The sequence below is a fragment of the Pisolithus orientalis genome (genome assembly GCF_024613125.1).
Source record: "Pisolithus orientalis strain OTSU chromosome Unknown F5J12scaffold_4, whole genome shotgun sequence".
Taxonomy (NCBI): Eukaryota; Fungi; Basidiomycota; class Agaricomycetes; order Boletales; family Pisolithaceae; genus Pisolithus; species Pisolithus orientalis.
The window spans coordinates 973,851-997,005 of NW_026260785.1; the positions used below are offsets into that span (position 1 = coordinate 973,851).

Sequence of the window (23,155 nt, forward strand, 5' to 3'; positions counted from 1 at the left end):
AGCTGTGACTCGGGTGTGTGTCGTTCTCTTCGTCAGAGTACAATCATGCCTTTCTCGTCACCCTTGCAACCCTTATATATCCCCCCCTCTTCCCAGTCCATGTGCTCTTTGCCACCTCTTCTAGTCCCTCCTCAGCACCCATCCTCATCAGCATCATGGTTGCCCTCCACCGTCCCACCGTCCACAGTGCCAGTCTCGTGGACCCTGCTCTCCACTCCCCCGCCTTGCTCGACTTGCTCGAGATCAAGCTCTCCAGGTCCATCATCGGTAAATATGCCCGCTTATCTTACTTCGGCTCCCTGTCTCACCTACCGCCACCACAGAATATGTGGTCGATTGCACCGCAGATACCGTTAACTATGCGATGGGCCGTCCCTCGTCTTCACACCGGGGTCGCTCTGTCGCCCGCCACTCTGACTACACCCCGTTCACAACCTTCGTGACCAAAGTCCTCACTCGTGCAGAGGTATCTATCCCAACCCTCTTGGTCACCCTCGTATACATCAACCGTGCCAAGCCCCATCTTCAAATTGCCCTCGAGGAATGGGCTTGTGAACGTGTCTTCCTTGGCGCTCTCATAATAGCTCACAAAGTATGCCTCTTTCCCTCTCCCACTGTTCTGATCTTGATGTGATGTTTGCAGTACCTTCATGATTCTACCCTCAAAAATGTGCAATGGGCGTTCTGCACCGGCGTTTTCGGAAAACGCGACACCGGTCGCATCGAGCGCGAATTTCTCCAAGTCTTGGACTTCGAGCTGTCTATCTCCGAAGACGATATCTTAAGCCACCACGACTCCCTATCTGTCATTGCGCTCCCTGTAAACCGCTACAGGCACCAACGCCACTTGGCTCGCGCGCCCTCCACTCATCCAGTTCATCGTCAGAATGACCACAGCGCCACTTGTCCCGAGTTGGCACCTTCTAGTCCCAAATCCTCATCCTCCGGAAGCTCGTCCTCGCCTTGCACCCCAGAACCAGTCGTATTCACCGCCGATGGCACGACACATAAACCACCTGTTGATCTGGTGGTTGCAGACGTACCTCCTCCGGTGCCACCGAAAACTGCTTCCACACTCGATATCTTGCGGGCTTTCCCTCCTCCCTCGAATTCACATTCACACATGGCTCCACCACAATCAGCATCTTCATACCTACATAAACCTCGCCACCATTCACGCTTCGCAGTAAATTCTATGACGCAGGCTACAGCGTAAACTCGATTCCTTGCCTGCCAAGCCTAATCACTTTTCGCACTCCTTACCATTTCACAACAAGGTCTCCTCTCCTTTCGTTTTTCGCCCTCAAATTTAGACCCTTGATATGCACTATTGAATATAACTGCTAAGCTATAACAATCATCAGTCAATGAACTATTTTGAAATTGAAAGGCACTTGAACTGAACATGTCACCGCCCGTTGCAAGTGAAGGATGGTGTGGATGTGTATAGCAATACATGTCGTACCACGCGTAGGGCTGTACCTGCTGTACGACGTTACCCAGGGCGCCGGATCATTACAACGTGGCCAGACCAACGAACCTTTGGGAGGGTGCACACGAACTTGGGCCTAGTGATTAGTAATGGATATGTGACATGCCGAATGTTCTCATTCGTAAATCGGCCGAGTCGAGCATGTGTCATTGTCGTCCGTTGATGACTTCGTCCGTATGGTGAGTATTACTGTAGTATTTTTCACCCGAGACAGCGTAATAATCTGATGATTAAGATCCTTAGATCTCAGTAATGAATAACGTCAATAGTATTCAGCGGAAGACTCGTGCTGAGTCACGCCATGGTACCGCTTATCTAATCCAATGGCGGTCCTGTCAAGTTCTACACAGGTACAGTAATTGGTTTAACTTGAAGAGGAACCAGGAACTTACTCGGGCGAAACGACACGGCGAGATCGGAGACCCACAGGAGAGTGGATAGAGCGTCGGAAACGGAGCAGCCATAGAGGAAAACACCGTGACAGCCATCATGATGGGGTGCCCTAAGTGGAGACCGCCCGCAGACGATTGGACTTCCCTTACTGTCAAATCACTAATGTCACTAACTACCTCTGGGCTTCTTGCAGGCCGCAGGCGATATTTCGCTTATTTCAGTCACTGCGGCCTGCGAGAGCACATGAACTCAGGTGGTACCAAGTCCTTCAAATATCAATGCGCAGCTACTTTTATCTAACTTATCCCTGGCGCAGCTGAGTATTCGAGATCCTATCAATCCGGCAACTTTGCCGATGTGGACGTGTAGGACAGAATGAACTCAGTGACTCGAGGATCACGCAACTGCTATTGTGCACCATAGCCATCTATCTTCCTGAGCGAGCCACGATGTAGATGTTACAGTCTTCTTTGGCAACCCGCGTATAGCGGGAACCGGTTACTTCGCCCCCCGCGACACACGAAACAACTAATAATATAGTCTCTAGGATACCTATGCTTGACGTTTTCCGGGCGAACCGGCAGACTCACAATGTTGCGGTGTCCCTCATGCCCCGACTATTCGGCCTACGTTGCGGAAACCGATCCATAGCTAATGATGTTCGGGAACAAAGACAGGGGGGATTGCGCCTATCGTCCGCAATATCAAGTTCTCGTAAGTTTTCGGACGACGGAGTTCGGAACTGGCTAATGGCGAAACATTCAAGCACAATTTTTTCTTGCGTCAACACGATCACCGCCCATCAAACGAGCCTAGGGTCACCAACGCGACTTGGTTTCCAAAGGTATTGGGACAGTGACTTTTGACATCAGTCTGGCCATGTTGCACGTATGTACGTCGATCTTAGGCCTTCAGGGATGGTACACGTGTAGTTGCACTCCAGGAGTAGATTCAGGAACATGGCATCAAAGCTGTGCTTGCACGTGCTTTGGTTAATTCGAATTGTCGTATTGCGCAGGGTAAAGTACGAAGCGGCATGTGATCATTGGGCAGCGTTCTATTGAGGCGACATGGTGGTACAGCGGCGGGGTAGGCTTAAGAGTACTGGGATGTCATGGCACTGCTCGAGCAGTCCTATGGGATGTAGATCTTCGAATACCCTTCCACACTAGATAAATTGGTCTATCAGCCGGGCAAACACCCCGAGCCGCAAGAAGTAAGGTACGCACCTTCGTCGGCAACAAGGGCACATATGCTTCGAAGCTGAGGAGCGGGAAGCGAGGTTCTCCCGGCAATCGTCGCATAACGCAAAGCACCTGCACATATCCACACACACAGGTGCATGATTCAAGCGTCACCTAATCACGGGCGTACGGGTAAAGGATTCATGCACGTACCGGCATGGCCAGCATATAATCTGGCGTGGTTCTACTGTACAAATGACACAGTTGTGTCTAAACTCGTTACAGCTTCCCGATCCCATCGAGCTATCACTCGAGTTAGTCGCTGCCATGGACACTGGCCGCCGTGCACGTATTACTTCCATCCACTCATCCTCAGTTTGGTTTTGCGAGCTCGTCGCCAAGTGACCAGATAGCATCCGGCTGAACCGTCGCCTCGTCAGCGGCGTGGAAGAGGTGTCCGCCATATGTGCCAATAGGTGTGATGGGGACGTCGATAAGGGCACAGCGGAGGACAGGTCAGCGTAGAGGTTCATAGTCTCCTGTTGAGAATCGCTTTCGTCGGCGCTGTTCCAGGGCGAGGAGCTGCTTGAATGGGAAGGTGACCGAGACGAACTGTCTCCTGGTTCGAATTCGTCGTGATCGTCGTCGCTCACTTCTTCACCGTGGATAAACTTGTCGTATGTATTCTGCTCGTCATCTTCGGGGTTTTTCTCAGGAAAGCGGAGGAGAGTCATTGTCGTCGGCGTCCTTATCTGTCGAAGGCAATGAAGGGGTTGATAATCGTCCACCCGACCCAGACCTGCCCCGAGCAAAATTCCAGACTCGCGTGTACAGGCCCTTTACGCATCGCGTCACACCGACACCAAACCTTGCAAACTCACGGCACCAGGTCATGTCCAACCACACATCACTGTCAACCGAGGCTGCCTTGACGCACTTAATTTCGTTCGCAAACCCTTTCTTCAGCCGACGGTTCCTCCCTTCGCCTTCAAATGTTCGCGAAACAGATGTGACTCCATACCGACCAAGCTCGACTGCTCCCCGTTCAGCCGGGTTGGCAGCCGGAGCTGTAAGCGCCGACACGCTTCCGACCTCGTTCCCGAACCCAGGCAACTGACGAGGCTTCAAGGCTCGCCGTACCCAACCGGAGAAGTGCGATGGAAAAATCTTCTTCCCATTTCGGAAGTAGGACGGAGTGATGGCCAAATAGTGGCCGTGTGATAGAGCCCTTCCGTGACGAACTGTGCCAATGCATTCAAGAAGACAGGCGAGGACGATGAAGGACAGCAAGATCGTTTCGAAGAGGCAGGGCATATAGTTAAGGAGTGGATATGATGACTTGGAGAACCAAAGGACAGCATGGAAATGAAAGAGACCGAGTAAAGATACAACTGCTGAGGGGATAAGACGGTGATTTGACCATTTTTGCTTGATTCCTAGACAATGCACGATGGTGAGCTGAGGATGGGGTAAGAATCACCGGTAATCAACGCAACGCAAGAGTTTACAGACGTGTAGAAGGGGTAATATGATAGTAAACACAACGTGTTTGTCAGGTCTGGACGGAAGTCCATCGAGCTTGTTGCCATGTGTCATCGGGGATGAATATATGTGTAATAAGAACGCATATGCAAACTAGCAGGTCAGGAAGATGAGCCTCGTTTCCGGTGCCTGTAATCTTCGTGGCGTGCAACTTACCAGGTTAAATGGGGATCCGCTGTTGGTCCCTCCTTCTAAGCCACGAGTCAAGGCTTCCATGCAGAGGACTCCACACACTGAACAGAACGTGGACCAGCAAAGGGTCGCCATTTCCTGGTGTGCCACCCAGTTCCCATAGGATAGTAGCCACGGCGAGCCCAAGAATGAAAATTTGTTGGCCGTTTGTGCTAGCGTGATGACCCATATGAGTAGTGATTTGCCAAGGAAGTGCAGAGTCGGAGTACGCAAAACTAATCGAACTCGACTTGAGGAAAGATCGAGAGGGAAGATGGAATGTAGCAAATAAGAGAACGGCCTATTTCTTTGCAACGGGGTTCGGTTCGGAAAGTGGTGTCGAGGCGGAACGACGATGTTCTGAATACGATGTAGCAATATTGCCTTGATATGATACACATGAGCTGGCGGGCAGGAATGACGACCGAATATACAATACCATAACGGCTAATCCTACGATGTACCCCGAAGTCAGAAAGCCCCAAGGTCCGGGGAGGGGGCTAAACGCCGGAACGTTGGACGGACGGGCAGCAAGGACACCCTCGCCAGCATCGAGATCGCGTGCGTTGCGAGGATCAAACCTACCGAGTAATGCATTCAGCCTACGAAGGCAAGAAAGCCAGCGGGTGGAGGACGCAGTGAGTGCCCTGTAGGACTCCTTCTTCAGTCGCGAGACCAGGCGGAAGGGTTTCTCTGTCGTCACGTTGAGATCCATGATAAGTGTCGATTGTGGTAGGCCAACGGTGCTGTTAGACAGACAGTTAATATATGACCGTCCAGTGTCAGGGTCGAGCGCGAGGACGACTCGAGTTGTCTCAGCTTCTTAGCCGTCATCAATATCATCACCCAAGTCCTGGCTTAGTCAGCATTCCCTCCACCTGACCATCTACTCAAAAATAAAATTCTGGACATGTCGGTGCTCAACGCAAGGTGCACTGCAGCCCTCCGCAGGTCGTTTTCATGTCGTCGCCACATCACCACACAGCAGCTTCATCCCTGTCTCCGCGACTTTGCTTCAGCCTTGGCTGTTAAGCAGCCGTGCTTCTCTCTGGCTTCCAAGGACGTTCATATACTCCATGAGCCAGCTCATTTTTACTCTAGATTGCTGGTGAGACTAAGTTATAGTACACGTGTAATCGACTGATCCGTCTGTCTTTGAAGGGAATAATACGTCGGGCACGTAGGAGAATATTTCTGTCTTCCTTGTACATAGGATCAGAGGAACGCGAACTAGTGTGTCAATCTTACTGTGTGTCCCAAAACGTGATCCCACAGACAGACAGCTTGATGCCTTAGACTCTGCACTGCGAGAAAACCCTGGCCTCCACGTGTACTTGCTTCTAGACTACAACCGTTCCACCCGTCCCGGCGCTTCCTCACCCGTTCTTGCACTTCTCCCGCTTTTGCGCAGTCATCAGAAACGCGTGCACGTGTCTTTGTTTCGCAGTCCAATGCTTTCCCGATTGGCAACAAGTGTAGTACCTCCACGTTTCAAAGAAGGCTGGGGCACTTGGCATGCAAAGCTTTACGGCTCTGACGACGAAGTCATTGTCAGTGGGTAGGTGCTCGACTGCGTAGTGTATCCCTCACTCACCGATACGTCCTTATCTTGTAACAGCGCTAATTTGAACAGGTCGTATTTCACGAACAGGAAGGACCGGTACCTGCATTTTAATTCTCAACCTATTCTCGCCGATTATTGCTTCTCTTTCTTGCGCCTAATATCTGGGTTTTCATATCAGTTAGCACTTCCGGATCCGGCATCCACTGAGCCGGTAATAATATGGCCTGATCCTTGCACTAATCCTTGGAAAATTCAACCGCTCGTGGAACATTCGCTTTCGAAGTTCCAGTCAAGTCACTTAACGTCGGCCACATGCCGTCATAAAAGTGGCGATGTGCTCTTATTTCCCATGATCCAAGGGGGCCAATTCAATATTCGAGAGGAAGAACGTACGGTGTCTCTGCTTTTCCAACATCTAGCGCCATATATATCCTCTTCCGTTGTACCTACGCCCTTAATGAATCTAACGAGCGGCTATTTCGGTCTGTACCGGCCCTATCAGGAACAAATTTTGAAATCCTCCGTCGGTTGCAACATCTTGGTCGCCAGTCCGCAGGTTCGTCGAACCTATTTTTTCGTTATAGTGACATGCTAAAGCCCATGGAGGCAAATGGTTTCTACGGATCCCATGGATTATCTGGCCTGATACCTGAAGGATACACTCTACTGGAACAACGGTTCATGCGAGCAGTTCGTGCTGCCGGGCGAGATGCCGGTCCCGAAGGTGACTCTTCCAGCGCCGTTCGGCTTTCTGAGTGGGTAAGAGAAGGCTGGACTTACCATGCGAAGGGTGAGAAGCTACATCTTCGCCTACCAAGCGGATTCCTGGCATGTGCTCACACTACCGTAGGCATATGGTTCTCTCCCTCGCAAAGTTCACCTCCAGTCCTCACCCTCTTCGGTTCGACGAACTTGAATTCCCGTTCCGCAAATTTGGACACCGAACTATCCTTTGTCATGCTGACATCCTCAGAGGCCCTTCGGAAGAGTCTTCAAGCAGAAGTTAATGGATTATGGCAATGCGCCGTACCGTGGCGAGGCGCGGAAAGACATGTACGCTGGAGGACGAGGACTATCGTGGGTATGGTTGGAGGTATGCTTTAGCTCGCAATTCTGCCGGTGTACCGCAATCCCACCTCTTCACAAATTATCATACTGCACGATTTGCTGCGTGACTCGGTAACCAGCCAAAACAGTACATGCAATATTCCTAGAGGATGTATGCCATATTCTCGAAAACCAGGACGCCTCTGATGTTGGAATCACTCTTAAGAACCGTGCCTCACCGGTAGAAGTATAAGCGACTTCCGATGAAATGTCACTAGTAGGTGCGACACCGGTCCCGAAGAGAATTAGAAGGTTATGAACCACCAATGCGGTACAGTAGTTTAACAGCTAGCACCGTCATTATGGATCCGAAGCAATCTCTAGATCAACCGGCGTCAAAGTTGAGTTTCCCGGCTTCAATGGCTTCTCAACCTTTCGGCCACCGTTGTTGTGTGTCATAGGGGTAACGTACTCGAACTTCCGAGAGTCCAGGGTGAAAGTAATGGGACCCTTGGCCGTCAATGAGTAAGAGTGTATCAGTTATCAAGAAGTAAGAACCTCGTTCGTCAAGGTCACATCCATCATGGCGCCAAACTGTCCATCTATAAAGGTATTAGAATTGGAAAAAGGTCAACGGAGAAGTCCATTTGCCTTGAATGCGATCTGCAACGTAAAGCTGGCGCATCTTGCCTAGGAAGGCAGAATAAAATTGCCGCGACGACTCAGAGGACTGAAGGATGAGTCTAACTATCGTCCGAGCCAATCTTGGTCATTTCGAGTCTTACCATAGCGCGATGGAAGTCGGGCTTATTTCCTTTGCTAGTGTTGGCCATCAGAGTGAATTGCGATACGCATAACACCTCGCCAGAGATGTCTTTGACGCTTTTCTTCCACATGGTCCCACTGGCATCTGAGAACACCCGAAGGGACAAACTAGTGTGATTAGATACTTTGCTTCTAGTACCCGCACAAAGAACATTGGCTCACATCTTATTGGACAAGATATCTATATCAGCAGGGGTATCGTCTGCCTTACGGGACGGGGATTATCAGAAGAAGAAACCCTGATCGAAACAATAAGAGAAATATACCAGACCCAATGCCAATTAGCACCATCAAACCTTTTGATATGCTAGAGATCACTTTGCCGTCGACTGGATGCGCCTTCAGCCAAATCTGTCTGCCGAGGGATTGCACTGCTGTCTTACCAGTAACGGATGCAGAGGCGACGCGCTGCACGACCGCCCTCATGGTAGACTCAAGCTGTCTAGGATGCCGCCGTAATATGAACGTAGTGTGGTCAACGCTCGCATCTCTGGCTTACGCTTACCCCAAATGGTGGAACTCCGCTACAAAACATGCTCATATTCGAAAAAACACTAATATCGCAGTTGCATCATTCCTTGAATTCTGCTCCATGGATAACCCCACAACCAAGACACCAATCGTGAAGATATAGGACTGCTACCTGACCTGGAGCGATACCCTTCTGCGGAGCGCCCAATGTTATCCGCAATCCATTCTCATCCCTGATATTTGTCAATTGTTAAATATTGGATAAGGGGACAATAGCATCACAGACCCGTGTACAACGCAGTCTTCGCTTTCCATGCAATGTCGATACTTGACTTGTGCCGTCATCCCGGAAGGTTGCTGCAGTCCTTTGGGCGGGCTGTCCGTCCATATCCAGTCAAAATCTGATACATGGATAGTATTAACGTGCAGTGCTGGATGGTGCCTAAAATGCTGTAAGGAATTGAGAACATACGATAACTATCTCACTGACGACCCTGGGACCACGAAAACTGTATTTGTCTCCGGATCCTTTTTCGCCACAAACATGCGTGTTCTACATCCACGTATCTTGGCACCTTGGCCGATAGTGTAATTCCACAGACCATGATGTGTAGCGATTTGCTGAGAATTGGTCATGTCTATGATAGGACCAGGATTTGGGGGTATATAACGTGCTGGGGAGAGTTAGTTGCAAACCACATAATGCGAAATGGTACTTGCATAAGAACTCGTTGAATTTCCGCTTCTCCCCAACAAAGCAGACTCCCATGCTCTCTTCTTTGACGGCGGTCGGCAAACCACAATTTGAGGCAAGCTTCCTGACCTCTTTCTTTTGCATTTCGCCAAGAGGAAAGAGCGCGCGAGTTAGGCTGCTCTCTGGCATCGACGACAAATAATAAGTCTGATCCTTTGACAAGTCGCGCGCACGGAGTAATCTAGGTCGATGCAGAAGAGTGTCATTATGTTCTTGCCAGTCCTTTCGGGCGTAATGACCTATTCCCGCATTCCAGTAAGAAAAATCGATAACGAAGAATGATTCCATGAACTCATATACCCGTTGCCATCCACAACGCCTGTGAATCTTGGACCAAGTGCCGTAGGAGGGCGCCAAATTTTATCTCTCTGGCGAGGGGTAAGTTCGAATGCGTAAAATTGATTCCTTTCCCCTACCTATTGCACCAAACGTCAGGATTTGGCGTTGAACCAGACTCCCAACTATTCAGTGATGGTTCAAATACTTGGGTCCAGTATTGACGGTGTAGGTCGACCTGCGGGGGGAGAAATTCGCGACACAATCACAAATAACTTGATCTCTCACCATTCTACAGGGTATGTCGAGCATGCGACAAACGCGCTGAACGTCCTCCCAGTCCTTTTCCCACTGACAGCCAATGTCTGTCCCCGACTCGTCTCGTGTATCCCAGTTTCGCATGAAAACAGCAGATAGGTCGTAGTCCTGCATTGGATCAGCGCGCTTCAAAATGGACGGCAGAGTAAACTTACCTGCTCTGCTAGGAGTCTCGCAGCGACCGAAGAATCGACTCCACCGGACATGGCGACGACCACTGGACGTGTCAGAATCATTGTTGACTCAAAATAATGGGTTCATACCCTTGTCTCCTTTAAGTGGACCCCCGGAGTAGGCCTCATTGTAGTAGCGTACGCGGGGTTTCAGTAATTTCTTTGCAGAGCACCGTTTGAGCGGGCCAGACATCGACTGCAGCGTGTCCGCTTAGGAGTACTTCGTACACACGCACGTGGCGCGTGGTGCCGAGCCCCGAATTCCGACCGCGATTAGCATCATCGGACTCGGAGCGCAAGTGAGCGACTACTGACTCTTGCTGGCACTCTAGTAGTATCACCACACATATATCGTCCAAAACTTCGATATGGGTTCCAAAGGTGAGTTCGATTATCCAAGTCACGAACGAGTTAAGTTATTTGCTACCATCAACTCTTTAGGTCCATCTCAAGCAGAAATCCTCCTCCGAGTGACTTCCTCAATCGCAGCGGAATTGATAAAGGCACACGATTCAAAAGAAAGCGTGTCCCTGAATGAATTGAGGGCGAAGCTTTCGAAGAAATATGGATATGGGGGTGTTCCCAGACTTGTCGATATCATTAGCGCAATCCCTGATGAGTACAAGAAAGCGTTACTACCAAAGCTACGTGCCCGACCTATTCGGACGGCGAGTGGGGTACGTCCTCCAACGCTTTTTGACTGACGTGTACCCAAAGGAATCCCTGGTAGATTGCTGTAGTAGCAGTGATGTGCAAGCCTCATCGGTGTCCCCACATCGCAATGACCGGGAACATTTGTGTGTAAGTTACTTCTCGTCCGTAAAATGGCCTTCATTAACTTAAATTATCGAGGTAGTTACTGCCCGGGGGGTCCCGATTCAGATTTTGATTACAGTACACAAAGTTATACTGGATATGAACCAACGAGTATGCGTGCCATTCGGGCACGATATGACCCGTACGAGCAGACTCGTAATCGCGTTGAACAGCTGAAGGCATTGGGTCACAGTGTTGACAAGGTCAGCGGTCCTCATATTCTTGTCCATGTACCAGCGATTGAATGGCACGTCAGGTCGAGTTTATTGTCATGGGTGGAACATTCATGAGCATGCCCGAGGATTACCGGGCGAAGTTTATCGCTCAACTACATAATGCGTTATCGGGGTTCACGGGCCTTGATGTCGACGAAGCAGTTCGGTCAGTTTTGTCTCGGCCCTGTCCTACTGTCAAATAATAACTTAACCCTGCGTGTTAGTTACTCGGAACAAAGCAAATCAAAGGCCATCGGTATAACTATCGAGACCCGCCCAGACTACTGCCTCCGACCGCATCTCAGGTTTGTGGAAGATTGTTGCTGAAGTTGATTCGCCAATACCCATACTCACCCAGCCAAATGCTTCGATATGGCTGCACCCGACTGGAAATCGGTGTACAGTCGGTTTACGAAGACGTTGCCCGAGACACCAACCGCGGCCACACAGTCCGCGCCGTTTCTGAATCTTTTCACCTTGCAAAAGACGCTGGCTTCAAGGTCGTAGCCCATATGATGCCCGACCTCCCAAACGTCGGAGTCGAGCGCGATCTCGAGCAATTCAAAGAATTTTTCGAAAACCCGGCGTTCCGGAGTGATGGTTTGAAAATCTATCCAACACTTGTCATCCGCGGGACAGGTCTTTATGAATTATGGAGAACCGGAAGGTACAAGAACTACACACCAAATGTTCTGGTCGATGTTGTTGCTAGGATACTTGCCCTTGTCCCGCCATGGACTCGAGTCTATCGAGTGCAAAGGTACGATTTAGTATCCACAGAAGCACCGTCGTGCTGACTGGTTCCTGCAGAGATATACCGCTCCCTTTAGTCACGAGCGGCTGTGAGAACTCGGGAAATTTGCGAGAACTTGCGCTCAATCGCATGAAAGACTTTGGTGCTGAGTGCCGAGACGTGCGGTTCCGAGAAGTCGGGGTGAGTGGTGGTGTTGGTCTCACCGTTCCGTTGCTCACTGAAGCGTCAGATTCACGAAATCCACCATAAAGTGCGACCGGAATCGGTGGAACTAATCCGCCGAGACTACACTGCAAATGGAGGTTGGGAAACTTTCTTGTCCTACGAGGACCCCGAACGAGATATCCTCATTGGGCTTCTACGACTTCGGAAGTGTTCAGAAGAAGGGACATTCAGGCCGGAACTTGTCCGAAAGGAAGGTGCGGCTGGTGGTTCAAGTATAGTACGGGAGCTGCATGTGTATGGGACGGCGGTACCGGTCCATGGTCGTGACCCGACAAAGTTCCAACACCAAGGGTTTGGGACGCTGCTCATGGAAGAGGCAGAGCGCATAGCAAGGGAGGAACATGATAGCGTGAAGCTTGCTGTCATATCAGGTGAGGGGAATCTGTCAATGCGATAGTCAAGCTCTTATAACATCATACTGCAGGGGTGGGTACACGAGACTACTATCGCAAGCTCGGATACGAGCTCGACGGACCCTATATGAGCAAGTCACTCGTATAGTACCGTTCCTGCATAGTATAGTTGTCGGGCTACTTGCGGTTATTGAGTCCTGTCCGCAAGAACCAACGTATGAAAATTTGGAAAGACAAGCTCTTCCTCGACGGTCTTCCTAATAACATCTTGTATGAATTTCTCCACGCGCGTGACATTCTTGAGAACATGCTTGTCCGTCTGACCTATTTCGCTTTCGATGAATATGGAAGGCAGCAAGCGTTGACCAACAGGCAACGGTTTTTCGTCTCGTCTGCCACTGATCTCGTCGTCTACGTCAGAAGGTGTGCTCGGCTGACTACTGCGTGATCGTCGACATGCAGGCCCGTAAGGGTCCAACTCATCCAATATACATAGGTGAATTCGACCTCTGGAACCCTCAAAGGCCACGGCGACCTCGCTGTTGAACACGATACCGGTTACAGATAGCTTGATAGGAAGGGACATGAAAGATGGGGATGGGTAGTTGATGAGCAGCGAGGTGGTAAGAGTCAGCCTGAGATTCGATTGCCAGTTGATATGAAGGTGGACTTGGAGGTCCGGTTGCGACTGCTGTGAAACAGGGGGATTTGGTGATTGGCTGACGTCGGATGCTGTGGTGGAATTGCGAGGTGGCATAGATGGCTTGGAACCGTCAGCGGGAAACGACTCTGGGGGTGATTCTGGTAGACTATAGTGCGACGGCGACCTCCGAGGTGGTGCTGGTGGTCGATAGCCATAGCCATTGAAACTTGAATGCAGAGTCCCGACTCCCCAGTGGTCCCGTGATGGCCCGGGGTACAATGTAGGCGTGGACATAAACAGATCCGTAGCTGGGCTGCGTCCATAACGGACGTGTGGGGGAAGATGATGGTAGGCGAGTGCGTCCTCGGCCAGCTCGCGACGGGAAGCTCTTCTAGACACCCACTCATAGCCATCGTCGTCGCCCTCAGCGCCTTCGGTGACCTTGACGTTGTCCTGCTCGGACTCCAAGTCTGAATCATCTTCGAGAAAGTCAGGATGAATGTCCCGCAAGTCCACCAGCTCCACGTCCGGAGAGACGGTGCCAAAGTCAAAACCTGTGATCTCGACTGGGCCTATGACGGAGGGACGCTTAACGCTCACTAGCTGGCGGTTGAGGATGTCAACTAGTGCCTTTGCAAGGGATGAATCCAATCTGTGCCATTCAAGATCGACGGACATGGTTGGCAGGCTGATGTGTGATGTAGACGCCTAAGTAAATTGGCTCCCGCCATCACTCGGAATCATATGGCTACCAGGGCTTACAACGGACAGGAGGCAGAGGTCATCGTGAGCGTACGTCCCAACGACTGATGATCATGGCTTTATTTTAATGGGCGACGTCTTCCAAGTTTCATGATGGCTACTCTTACTCCAAAGCCAAGTTGGAGGCCAGTCTACGAGAGCTCGTGTATGATCGCAAGCCCGTCAAACCCGCCAAAGAACCGATCAACGCCAAACGGGAGGACGTAGATATCATCGTAGGTGCTATGGGACGTCTCTCTGAGTCATGTCTGACTCGGATGGACCCTGCCAGGTGAACGAGTTCGAGATTTCGCGACAACAAGCCGAGAAGCTGCTCACTGAACATGGCGGCGACCTCGACAAGACACTCAGAGCACTCGTGAACAGCTAGGCCAGAACCGTAACGACCATTCTCTTACTCGAGTAGTAACTACCTCAAATATTTCATGGTCCAGCAATAGCATTACAGCCAACATCGAATAGAATGCCAGCAATCGAGTAATACGCAGAAGTTATGTAGACTACCCGTCTGCATGTACTGTGGGGAAGAGGAAAAGAGGGAAGGAAACGTATACTGCAGGCGAATGGGAAAGTAGCAGATTCAAAGATGATGTGTTGCTGAGTGCACCAAGTAAAAACGGATGGGCTGAATGCAGAGCGAGCCGCGTGGAAACCATGAGGGCCGTTATGAAGCGTTAAATACCTTTGAAATAGATCGCTTGCTGTCTGGATGTGTGAACGCTACCAGGGAGGGTTGTAGTGCAATAGCAGTAGATAGGTTTGCAAGAGTCTAATGAGACTGGGGTATAATTGGGTCATCACATCAAGGGTCGTAGGGTAAAGAGGTTTGTTCAAAAGAAATTGGATCGAGGCGATAATGTTAACAGCGTTCACGTCCGCTCGTCTAATCGGGGGGTGGGTGTGCGCGAAGGGAATGGAGAGCCATAAGGAGCATTAAGATAGCGTGAGGTGGACTCCATCTCCATAAAGTATTCCTTCTCGGAGGCGCCATTCGACTTCTCAGCTAAACCAAGCGCGGACGCGATGGCACGAGGGCTACCAAATGGCGAAGACTTCTTTGGGGAGAACTGTCCCAGGATAGGCTCCTCTTTCCCGAGCGAAAGCGGTGTAAACGACCTTTTACTTCCAGAAGTGAGGATGGTAGGTTCCTTGGGTGTTGGTTGGTTGTACATGGCAGTAGCAGCAAGTACGGTAGAGGCTCCGATGAGGAAGGAAGGGGTGACATGGAAGTCAAAAAGCACGACCGACGAGAGGAATGAGAGGATGATGGAGATGGACGTAGCAAAGCCTTTGAGGATGTTGTCCGAATACTTTGATGACGACTGCGGTAACGAGGCCACCAAACACCTGAATGCACACCGTGGCCCACGCCCAACCACCAAAATTGCGGAAAAGATCGCTAATTATTCCGTCCGATGAAGGGAACGGAGAAGCATAGATGATAGGAAGGATGGCAGGGAGAAGGGAGAACAGGGAAAGCTGGACGTTGCGCACCCACAAGTCGGCCTTGGAGTTTTTCAAGACCATCTCAAAGTAGACACCTGCTAGACCCGATGTGAAGCACGCTGCGGTCACGGCACAAAAACCTCTAAGTGGGCTCATGATATGAACGTGCAGCGGTGCTGCGTCATGCGCACTTCCGACGCGGAACTCCCTGGTCCGGGGGTTCGCGGCGCTGGTCTGAACCTGCACAATGGCGACACCGATTGCAAGGAAGAAGAGGGACATCCACTTTGTGGATGAAAGTCTCTTCCGGAGGAGAAGCACGGAGAAGGCCGCGGTGGTCAGGATCTTCATTTGGTAAGCGACTTGGAAAGAGGCGACTGGAAGGTTGCCGATGGCGACGAATTGGAGTGAGTTTTGGACGACATAAAGCAACGCGGGTATGGATAATTTCCAGCAATCAGCACTAAAAACCTCGCTGCAAACTTGTCGAAACGGCGCAGACCACGGGAAGAGAGCGGTGAGGAAGCCGGCGAAAGGCTTGCGGGAAGAAATGTGTAACTCCACCTGGTACGCCTTCCAGAGGGCGATCACGAAGGATATTGAGCCCTTGAGGATCTCACCAACGAGGACGGCAGCTGCTGGAGAGTAGGCAAGATGAGTGGGAATAGACACGCGGGAATAATGCATGACTATCGACAAGGACGCGTTTTGGACTGCGAGCGTGACTAGGCTTGGGAACGGGCATGTGGGGTGAGTACGTTGGAAGGATTCAAAAAGCACAAGGAGACCCACGAGAGATATTTCAGGGGAAGCCCACAGACGGTTGCAGGTCTCGCGGGGTGGACTTGGGGTGCAACATCGGTAGGAGACTGGTTGAGAAGGAGGCCGGAAGATTTGCTTGAAAGGCCGTCGAGAGTTGCTGGAGGGAGAATGGGTGCGAGGCGGGGAGTGGACTCGGAGAGATTAGAGGACGAAGAGACTGAACGTATAGCTGGGTAAGCCCTGTGATGCATTTCATTTGAGAGGGAAGGCACTGCGGAACGAAGTTTGAACAGTGACATCGAGACAAGAAATGTATTTTTTTTTACTTTAGACGGAACACGGCGTCGGACAGGCTGCAGACCGGGTGAAGAACTGTGGAACCAACTCGGTGCACGCGTAATCCCAGACGAGGACAGAATGGACAGACGCGAAAAAAGCGAGCCGAGTCGTGTCGGTGGGTGACAAGTTGAAAAAGACCAGCCTGACACTCAAAAAAGGGCCTCCTTCCGAACACGGCTAATCAACGAAAATCACGACAATATATTCAATTCCATCCAAATACATGCAGAAAATCTACTCTACAGTCTCTCTGTCTCTGGAGGAGCAGCGTCAGCATGCCATTCCACATCGGAGCCATCGCCATCGAATAAACAAGGGGCTGGAACACCTCAGCCTCGCCTTTAACTCGTCACCCACACCCATCTGTCCGCCGGGCTCCATCACGAGCCTCGCGCGTGACACCAACACAAAAGGGGAGGACCCAGCGTGCGCAAGGCGGGGTATGTACTTTTACCAGGATAATCATCCTCGGTGTCTGGCCCAGAAAGCGAAATCAATCTTCATTAAAACCACTTACATGTTACAAGCGCTACATGAGAGGGTCTACACGAAGTCGTCATGCCTGTCGGCATCCCCAGGTGATCCTGCCTCCTCATTCCTCGACCAGCGGGAGGAACTTCAGCAAAGATTGTTTTTGGGATGTCTTGTCTGTCTTCGACGCTTGTCTGGACCATTCATCCGTGTAGTGTAGGATCAACAGTAATTTGAACGTCTGGAAAGAAAAAAAAAAGTCAAAACCGAAAACTCTTTTTAAGTGCACAGCCGCCGGCAATTTCCGCGGGTATAGCGATTACATAATAAGAGAGAACTTGGCTTGGCTGAGGTCGGTCATGGCCAGCGCCGTTGCCAAAGTTTCGTCGTTCGGACAGCTCCTCAAACAGTCCAAGTTCTCGTCTTTTGACACTCGTATCGCTCAAGTATACACTACCCACGGCGGAGATGCGCACCGTGGTGACTGGGGCTTCAAACGACCTCTCTCCATCCGACGTCGTGGCGCTTTCATCACCGTCAAGAACGTCGACACTCCAGAGCACCAGACAGAATGGAGCTCGGCAGAACCCCAGGCTCTCTGGATGAAAAATTGGGACGAGCTCCAGATCACCCCTCAGTGGTCGCATCACGCGTCGGCGGAAGAGCCAAGGGATCACGTTCAGGAGTCGGATTACCTTCCCAACCAACGGGATCCGTCGACCTGGCGTCCACCCTGCGTGCCCAATCTCGATGCTATGACACGAGAGGAGTTTAGAAAGTATCTTGCTCGAATCCAAGCCCACCGCGACCAATTCCACAAGGAGACGCAAGCAAAGAAAGGCGTGCCGGGACTGTCGCCCTACCAGCTGAGCAACACGTATACTACTGGCTGGGACGACCTATATGCCCAGTATCTCTCAAAACGGCGCCGGGAAGACCCCCGCAGTCGGCGAATAGAGCACCTCCCGCACCGTAACGGTGGTCTCAGCTACGCAAACTATACTCCTCTTCAAACATTTTTGATGACGAAAGAGCGCAAGGGTAGACTGGTGGATGAATACGTCGGGAAGGATAGGAAGAAGCTGTTCTACGTGGCGTCGTTTGCGGGAATGGCAGGCATCGTCCAGAAGCATCATGCCGTCCTCGCGCAGCCGATGGTCTGGGATGATCCTCAGCGAACCGGACAAGTGATGCTCAGGCCGCAGAACGCCGTCCTCCACCGTCTGCCAAATGTTGTGGGGAGAGTACGACAGGGGTTGAAGGCGACGAAGATGGACATGGAGCTCAAGGTCTCGGATAGGCAATCCCACGTGCGGAGCAACCCATATCCACCCGGATCCCGACAGTATATTGCCGCAGAGCCTCTGGGGTCCGCGTCGAGCAGGCGGAGAAGGATGGACGACGCGGCAGCGCGGAGCAGGGCTCGCCTCAGTCCGTCGACGGGTGTTACGCTTGGAATTCTCAGCAACATCATCCGCAAGGAGGACTCTTCATAGCGAATACTGTTGGCCCGTAAATGATAGACTAGACTATGTATGACTTTGTAAAGTCGGCGCGTGACACGCGTCGTAGTCTAATTACTACGCGTTTGTTTACTTTTCCCACGGTATATGCCATTCCGCCCAGCCGGCGAGGACGGCGAGGAGGACGACGACCAAGGATGCCACGCGAGCCGAGAAAGTCGTCGCTGGGCACCCGACGAGGACCTCCAAGAGAACACATTCCATTCCGTGCAGACGATCTTGGCCACGGAAAGAAGACCGGCATAGCAGTTCAATATGTCGATCGCAATTCCGACGAGTTTGAGCCTTTCGACGAGGTCATGAAACAAGCAGACAACCGCACCCCGCCCCGCATAAAGTCGAAGAAGAAGCGCATAGTTGTAGTCAGCCCAGTACTTGACGAAGTCGACGAGGACGGTGAAATGTCCATGGACCTGGCTGAAAGTGAGTCTATGTAGTCATACTCTCGTGTACCACCTTCATCCACCCGTCCTTCCAAAAGGCAATCAGGGCAGTCCCCTCGCGTACTTCACCAATGCCAGTCATCTATATCACTCAACCAACGCACGACGATCAAGCTCCCTCCGTCATCCGCGTCGATCATCGATTGTAGAGTATGATCAACTCCCCTCTCCCCGACATCATTCAGACACCCTTTCTTCCCGCAAGTCGTTAACAAACGGTGCAGGTCCCTCCCCCCTCACCAAATCACATGCCGCACCCGACGCAGAACTCGACGTGGAACCCCATAACTCTCAGAATTACCCGGACGCTCCCGAAACTCAGGTGGACGACGGTGCTGATTACAGTCATATTAGCGATGAATCCGAAGAGGTGGCAGAGGTGGCGGAAGAAGTGACCGCATTACCTAGGAGGTCGAATAAGGGAAAGGAGCGAGCCATACCGTATGAGGACCAGGAACCAAATGGGAACGGGGTCAACGGAGTCGAGGACGATATTGCTCGGGGTCTGGAAGGAGTGGGGGATGATGCCAACGACGCGGAAGCAGAGGTACCACCAAAGAAAAGGGCCAGAGAGGAGGGTCAGAAGACTCAACAGCCACGGGGTCGTCCAGCAAAACGTGTAGCAATAGCCCCTCCTGAACGTACGTGCACGGAGAAACCGCACATCAACGGATCTGTATAACCCTCGTTTTAGGTTCACCCACCCCAGAGGGTGTTCGCCGCGGTCGACGGCATAGGTACAAGCCCTTGGAATGGTGGCGACAAGAGAAGGTCGTCTACGGTAGGCGGGAGTCCGGTGTGACTCTAGTACCACAGATTAAAGAAATCATACGCATACCTAAGGAGCCCCCAAAACCCCTCGGACAAGCCGGCAAAAAAGGACGTGCAGGTTCTGTGCGAGCCAAGACACGAGAACTGAAAACCCCCGTGCCAAGCAATCCAGAGGAAGGTTGGGACGAGAAAACACTTGCTGACGGTGTTGTCCTTGATTTCTTGACTCGAGAACCAGTCAAAAGACGTGAGTTTCCGCTCTACGATCTACGCTTGTTTCGTGATCAATTATCCTCTTACCACTCCGATAGGGATCATACAAACGGCTAGGATGTTTGAGCCTAGGTCTGCCGCCAACAGCAACTGGTTCTTTCAGAAGATATTCGGCGAAGGAGACTTCATTGCTGCTGGAGAGATGCGCATACCGCCACGTGGTGAGAAACCAAGCAAGTCTTCCAAAGATAACGCATATGTGAGTAGCCGCACATGTTACAATGTTGACGCGTCTGTTTCACGGTTCCTCAGGTGTTCTATGTCGTCGAGGGTGCTGTTTCTGTTGTCATTCATGAGTCCACATACATCGTTTCTAGTGGTGGCATGTTTCTCGTTCCTCGAGGTTTGTGTTTTCTCCCCTCATCCGTGCTTTGGTCGCCGACTACTCAGCACTCAGGAAACACATACTGTATCCATAACATTTGCCAACGGGACGCCAAATTATTTTTCACGCAAGCGCGACACGTTGGCGAAGAGGAGATTACACCGGAGCGTGCTTCTCAATCAGTGCCTCCGACGCCACACCGGCGAAGGCATTCCGAGGTTGCTGAGGACGGATCTCGGACGTCAACTGGTCCAAAGAGATCCAAAAGCCGACATTAACATAACGCAGCAGCCGCACAGGGATTCGTACACCGGTCCAGGAATGATATTTTTCATCCTTGAAAGTGATCGAGATGGGTTGTGTTGCTACATGTACTCTAGTAAACATCGTATTATTTACTCACTTATGGTCTGCGGCAGTCAGCTAGGGACACTCAGGAATTGTTTCACGTTGCTTTTTCGCAGCCGCTTTTACGCAATGTCTATTTATAAGCATAAGCTTCCATGTTTCGATACTCTCTACCTTGTATACGGGTAACCGAAAACATAACAACGCGACAGTATAACGTGTAGGATGAGAAACCCTGCTCGGGCGGCAGAAGTACCCGTGGTGAGGATATTGGCCAGGACCGGAGGAGGATAATCATCTTGCCCGTAGTAGATGGGGGACGAAGACGGGGAAGGTGCGACCAAATGCAGTAGCAGCTGCAATTGCTGAAGGGTTCCAGATGAAGCACGAGTTAAATAACTCTGGAGGGAGGGGCGATCTCGGTCCAGTAAATGACCGGCTAATGTGCGTGTGCACACAACGTGCGTGACGGAGAGTAAGATCAGCAGGCTGACACTCTGGTTGATGCGCAACTGAAATCAGAAAACGGTGACGCCGGATTGGGTTCCAGTGTATTGACTCTTCATGTCATCGGTGTCAGTGGCACCATCTTGACTCTTGTAATCATAGCCACTCAAGCTGCCCACGTCCGTGCCAGTGGCAGAAGAGAAGGAAGCCCGCCTACGCAGGCGATCCGACTGGGAGTAGGCGATAGACCCACTTATGCTCCCAGCGCTAATGCCAGCACTGCTGGGCGGTCCAATATCTTGGGAGACGATGGAACTCGCATAGCTTCCGTATACACTGCGCTTCCCGGCGCCGCCAGGTCCGCGAGTCATGCCAGACGGGAAGCCTCCGGTGGCTGCAAACATGGGCAGACCAGAAGAATAGGTAGCCTGCGAGCGCAAGGACTGTACATCGGCAGGTATATATGCAAGTGCATCATGAGTGCGATAGAAATTGGCATCAAAGCGGCTAGGTGTGCCAGACCGGCCCCCGCTACCGGGCAAGTACTCGCGGGCGTTAGTTTCGTGACGGCGGAACTGGTCCATGGATTTGACAAGGGAACGACGGGGTTTACTAAACTGGATCATACTGGGTTGCAGATTATTGAGTGCGCCTTCAACAAGACAATTCTTTTCCTTGTAGTGAGTCAGTAGCGCATGCCACAAAGGATGCTAAGAAGGAACGTCAGTGCGTCGAGATCGAAGTCCTCCTTCAAAGGCTAACCTTGCTCAAGACCTTCGGATTACCCAGAATGACGATACCATACTTGGCACGAGTAAGAGCAACGTTGAGACGACGGGGGTCGTTCAAGAATCCGATGCCCTGATGTTCATTACTCCTAACACAGCTCAGGATAATGTAATCCTTCTCTCGCCCCTGGAATGCATCCACGCTGGCTACCTCAACCTCCTTGTAAAGGTCCTTCTTGAGCGAGCCGTTGAATTGCATGTAGTTCACGATGTACGAGCGCTGTCCCTCGTAAGGGGTAACAATGCCGATTTGCGATGGGACGACACCAGATTTGAAAAATTTCGTGACAATCTTTTCAACATTGGATGATTCCGTCCTAACAGATGTGTTTAATATTTCTTTGCCTTACCGCAATATAAAAATACACACCTGTTAAGGAACGACGTTCCGCTGGACGATATTTCCTCTTGTCCCAAGTTTTGATAGAAGAACATGGGTGTGTCCGGAATGGGCCAAGGGAAATCCACATTCTTGCGAAGACGCTCCGGGGCCGTAACACCATTTTGTAAGGTACCCTCGTAGAACATATTGGAAGGAAACTCGGATAAACAAGGGTGCATGCGGTATTGCACTTGAAGTCGAATAGGACGATTGCCGAGCACGACAAGACGCTCAAACAGAGACTGGGTGAGGCCGGCACGAGCAGCTTTCTTGTTCATAATGACCGGACCAAGTTGTTGGTGGTCGCCGACGAGCACAACCTGTTTGCAACCAAGGACAAGCGGAATCATGCATTCTGAACGAAAATCAACACTTTGCTGCTCAGCATAATATCTAGGAACTCACCTGGCTCAGCAGCCTGGGTAGCTTCGTCGATGAGGACTGTCCGGAACTTGAACTTGTTCAATCTTGGATCACCAGCACCAACACATGTACAACATATCACATCTGCAGCTGACAGGATCTCCTTCTCGCACTGACGGATGAGGGTCTTGTATTTGCGTTCATCGTTTGAGCTCAATTCTCCTTGTTCGTTTTTGAGCTGAATCAATTTCTGGAGTTCTACGTGCGTGGTGCTGTTCGCAACTTGCTGGTGGAGAGTCAAAAATGCAACACTGGAGTCCAGAGCTTCGCGAGATTTGGCGGTAAGGCGGACAACTTTCAGACCAGTAGCGTGTATTTTCTCGGTGAGTTGGTCTACGGCGACGTTCGACGGCGCACAAACGAGGACTTGACCGGGATTCATCTTCGCGAGATGGTAGACGATCGACGCGGAAGTGACAGTCTTACCCGTTCCGGG

The 23,155-nt window shown here is 51.2% G+C and overlaps 12 protein-coding genes across 12 annotated transcripts; 6 read left to right on the forward strand and 6 right to left on the reverse strand.

Moving 5' to 3' along the window:
• Positions 1 to 155: 155 nt before the first annotated feature.
• Positions 156 to 1,216, forward strand: F5J12DRAFT_715037 (uncharacterized protein; the record flags this gene model as incomplete). The annotated part of the gene is made up of 3 exons (XM_051740923.1): positions 156 to 267; positions 324 to 592; positions 644 to 1,216. 3 exons carry the CDS (start codon positions 156 to 158, stop codon positions 1,214 to 1,216), a joined length of 954 nt encoding a protein of 317 aa, XP_051603635.1.
• Positions 1,217 to 3,019: 1,803 nt separating this feature from the next.
• F5J12DRAFT_903542 (uncharacterized protein) lies at positions 3,020 to 5,497 on the reverse strand (the record flags this gene model as incomplete). Its single annotated transcript, XM_051748414.1, has 9 exons — positions 3,020 to 3,053; positions 3,115 to 3,201; positions 3,283 to 3,766; positions 3,858 to 4,153; positions 4,188 to 4,297; positions 4,345 to 4,527; positions 4,582 to 4,704; positions 4,768 to 5,032; positions 5,217 to 5,497. The coding sequence occupies 9 exons, from the start codon at positions 5,495 to 5,497 to the stop codon at positions 3,020 to 3,022; spliced, it is 1,863 nt and encodes a 620-aa protein (XP_051603636.1).
• Positions 5,498 to 5,663: 166 nt separating this feature from the next.
• F5J12DRAFT_806402 (uncharacterized protein) lies at positions 5,664 to 7,534 on the forward strand. Its single transcript, XM_051744612.1, has 6 exons — positions 5,664 to 5,890; positions 5,944 to 6,015; positions 6,066 to 6,340; positions 6,401 to 6,902; positions 6,953 to 7,136; positions 7,197 to 7,534. The coding sequence occupies exons 1-6, from the start codon at positions 5,693 to 5,695 to the stop codon at positions 7,448 to 7,450; spliced, it is 1,485 nt and encodes a 494-aa protein (XP_051603637.1). The 5' UTR covers positions 5,664 to 5,692; the 3' UTR covers positions 7,451 to 7,534.
• F5J12DRAFT_806410 (D-Tyr tRNAtyr deacylase-like domain-containing protein) lies at positions 7,535 to 8,689 on the reverse strand. Its single transcript, XM_051744613.1, has 7 exons — positions 8,602 to 8,689; positions 8,485 to 8,547; positions 8,381 to 8,420; positions 8,179 to 8,326; positions 8,045 to 8,123; positions 7,952 to 7,995; positions 7,535 to 7,903 (listed from the first exon to the last, which is right to left on the reverse strand). The coding sequence occupies exons 1-7, from the start codon at positions 8,642 to 8,644 to the stop codon at positions 7,754 to 7,756; spliced, it is 567 nt and encodes a 188-aa protein (XP_051603638.1). The 5' UTR covers positions 8,645 to 8,689; the 3' UTR covers positions 7,535 to 7,753.
• Positions 8,690 to 8,747: 58 nt separating this feature from the next.
• Positions 8,748 to 10,447, reverse strand: F5J12DRAFT_806422 (tRNA-specific 2-thiouridylase). Its single transcript, XM_051744614.1, has 9 exons — positions 10,301 to 10,447; positions 10,193 to 10,254; positions 10,008 to 10,145; positions 9,860 to 9,957; positions 9,744 to 9,811; positions 9,410 to 9,682; positions 9,180 to 9,363; positions 8,976 to 9,131; positions 8,748 to 8,922 (listed from the first exon to the last, which is right to left on the reverse strand). Exons 1-9 carry the CDS (start codon positions 10,401 to 10,403, stop codon positions 8,790 to 8,792), a joined length of 1,215 nt encoding a protein of 404 aa, XP_051603639.1. The 5' UTR covers positions 10,404 to 10,447; the 3' UTR covers positions 8,748 to 8,789.
• Positions 10,448 to 10,465: 18 nt separating this feature from the next.
• F5J12DRAFT_386878 (histone acetyltransferase ELP3) lies at positions 10,466 to 12,741 on the forward strand. The gene is made up of 10 exons (XM_051739161.1): positions 10,466 to 10,591; positions 10,652 to 10,887; positions 10,941 to 11,011; positions 11,067 to 11,229; positions 11,283 to 11,407; positions 11,466 to 11,546; positions 11,600 to 12,001; positions 12,052 to 12,175; positions 12,225 to 12,591; positions 12,645 to 12,741. Exons 1-10 carry the CDS (start codon positions 10,579 to 10,581, stop codon positions 12,719 to 12,721), a joined length of 1,659 nt encoding a protein of 552 aa, XP_051603640.1. The 5' UTR covers positions 10,466 to 10,578; the 3' UTR covers positions 12,722 to 12,741.
• A 19-nt stretch (positions 12,742 to 12,760) lies between these two features.
• F5J12DRAFT_714380 (uncharacterized protein) lies at positions 12,761 to 13,894 on the reverse strand (the record flags this gene model as incomplete). The annotated part of the gene is made up of 2 exons (XM_051740889.1): positions 12,761 to 13,305; positions 13,384 to 13,894. The coding sequence occupies 2 exons, from the start codon at positions 13,892 to 13,894 to the stop codon at positions 12,761 to 12,763; spliced, it is 1,056 nt and encodes a 351-aa protein (XP_051603641.1).
• Positions 13,829 to 14,413, forward strand: F5J12DRAFT_386880 (uncharacterized protein). The gene is made up of 3 exons (XM_051739162.1): positions 13,829 to 14,008; positions 14,065 to 14,193; positions 14,250 to 14,413. The coding sequence occupies exons 1-3, from the start codon at positions 13,961 to 13,963 to the stop codon at positions 14,346 to 14,348; spliced, it is 276 nt and encodes a 91-aa protein (XP_051603642.1). The 5' UTR covers positions 13,829 to 13,960; the 3' UTR covers positions 14,349 to 14,413.
• A 434-nt stretch (positions 14,414 to 14,847) lies between these two features.
• On the reverse strand, positions 14,848 to 16,437 carry F5J12DRAFT_903548 (nucleotide-sugar transporter-domain-containing protein; the record flags this gene model as incomplete). Its single annotated transcript, XM_051748415.1, has 3 exons — positions 14,848 to 15,288; positions 15,311 to 16,154; positions 16,217 to 16,437. 3 exons carry the CDS (start codon positions 16,435 to 16,437, stop codon positions 14,848 to 14,850), a joined length of 1,506 nt encoding a protein of 501 aa, XP_051603643.1.
• A 911-nt stretch (positions 16,438 to 17,348) lies between these two features.
• Positions 17,349 to 18,603, forward strand: F5J12DRAFT_806441 (mitochondrial ribosomal protein subunit-domain-containing protein). The gene has a single exon (XM_051744615.1). The coding sequence runs from the start codon at positions 17,356 to 17,358 to the stop codon at positions 18,490 to 18,492; it is 1,137 nt and encodes a 378-aa protein (XP_051603644.1). The 5' UTR covers positions 17,349 to 17,355; the 3' UTR covers positions 18,493 to 18,603.
• A 53-nt stretch (positions 18,604 to 18,656) lies between these two features.
• Positions 18,657 to 20,609, forward strand: F5J12DRAFT_889120 (Mif2/CENP-C like-domain-containing protein; the record flags this gene model as incomplete). Its single annotated transcript, XM_051747307.1, has 6 exons — positions 18,657 to 18,942; positions 19,001 to 19,603; positions 19,657 to 19,980; positions 20,045 to 20,205; positions 20,259 to 20,349; positions 20,404 to 20,609. The coding sequence occupies 6 exons, from the start codon at positions 18,657 to 18,659 to the stop codon at positions 20,607 to 20,609; spliced, it is 1,671 nt and encodes a 556-aa protein (XP_051603645.1).
• A 348-nt stretch (positions 20,610 to 20,957) lies between these two features.
• Positions 20,958 to 23,056, reverse strand: F5J12DRAFT_387006 (AAA domain-containing protein). Its single transcript, XM_051739163.1, has 4 exons — positions 22,702 to 23,056; positions 22,285 to 22,616; positions 21,889 to 22,231; positions 20,958 to 21,836 (listed from the first exon to the last, which is right to left on the reverse strand). Exons 2-4 carry the CDS (start codon positions 22,572 to 22,574, stop codon positions 21,198 to 21,200), a joined length of 1,272 nt encoding a protein of 423 aa, XP_051603646.1. The 5' UTR covers positions 22,575 to 22,616; positions 22,702 to 23,056; the 3' UTR covers positions 20,958 to 21,197.
• Between the last annotated feature and the right edge of the window lie 99 nt (positions 23,057 to 23,155).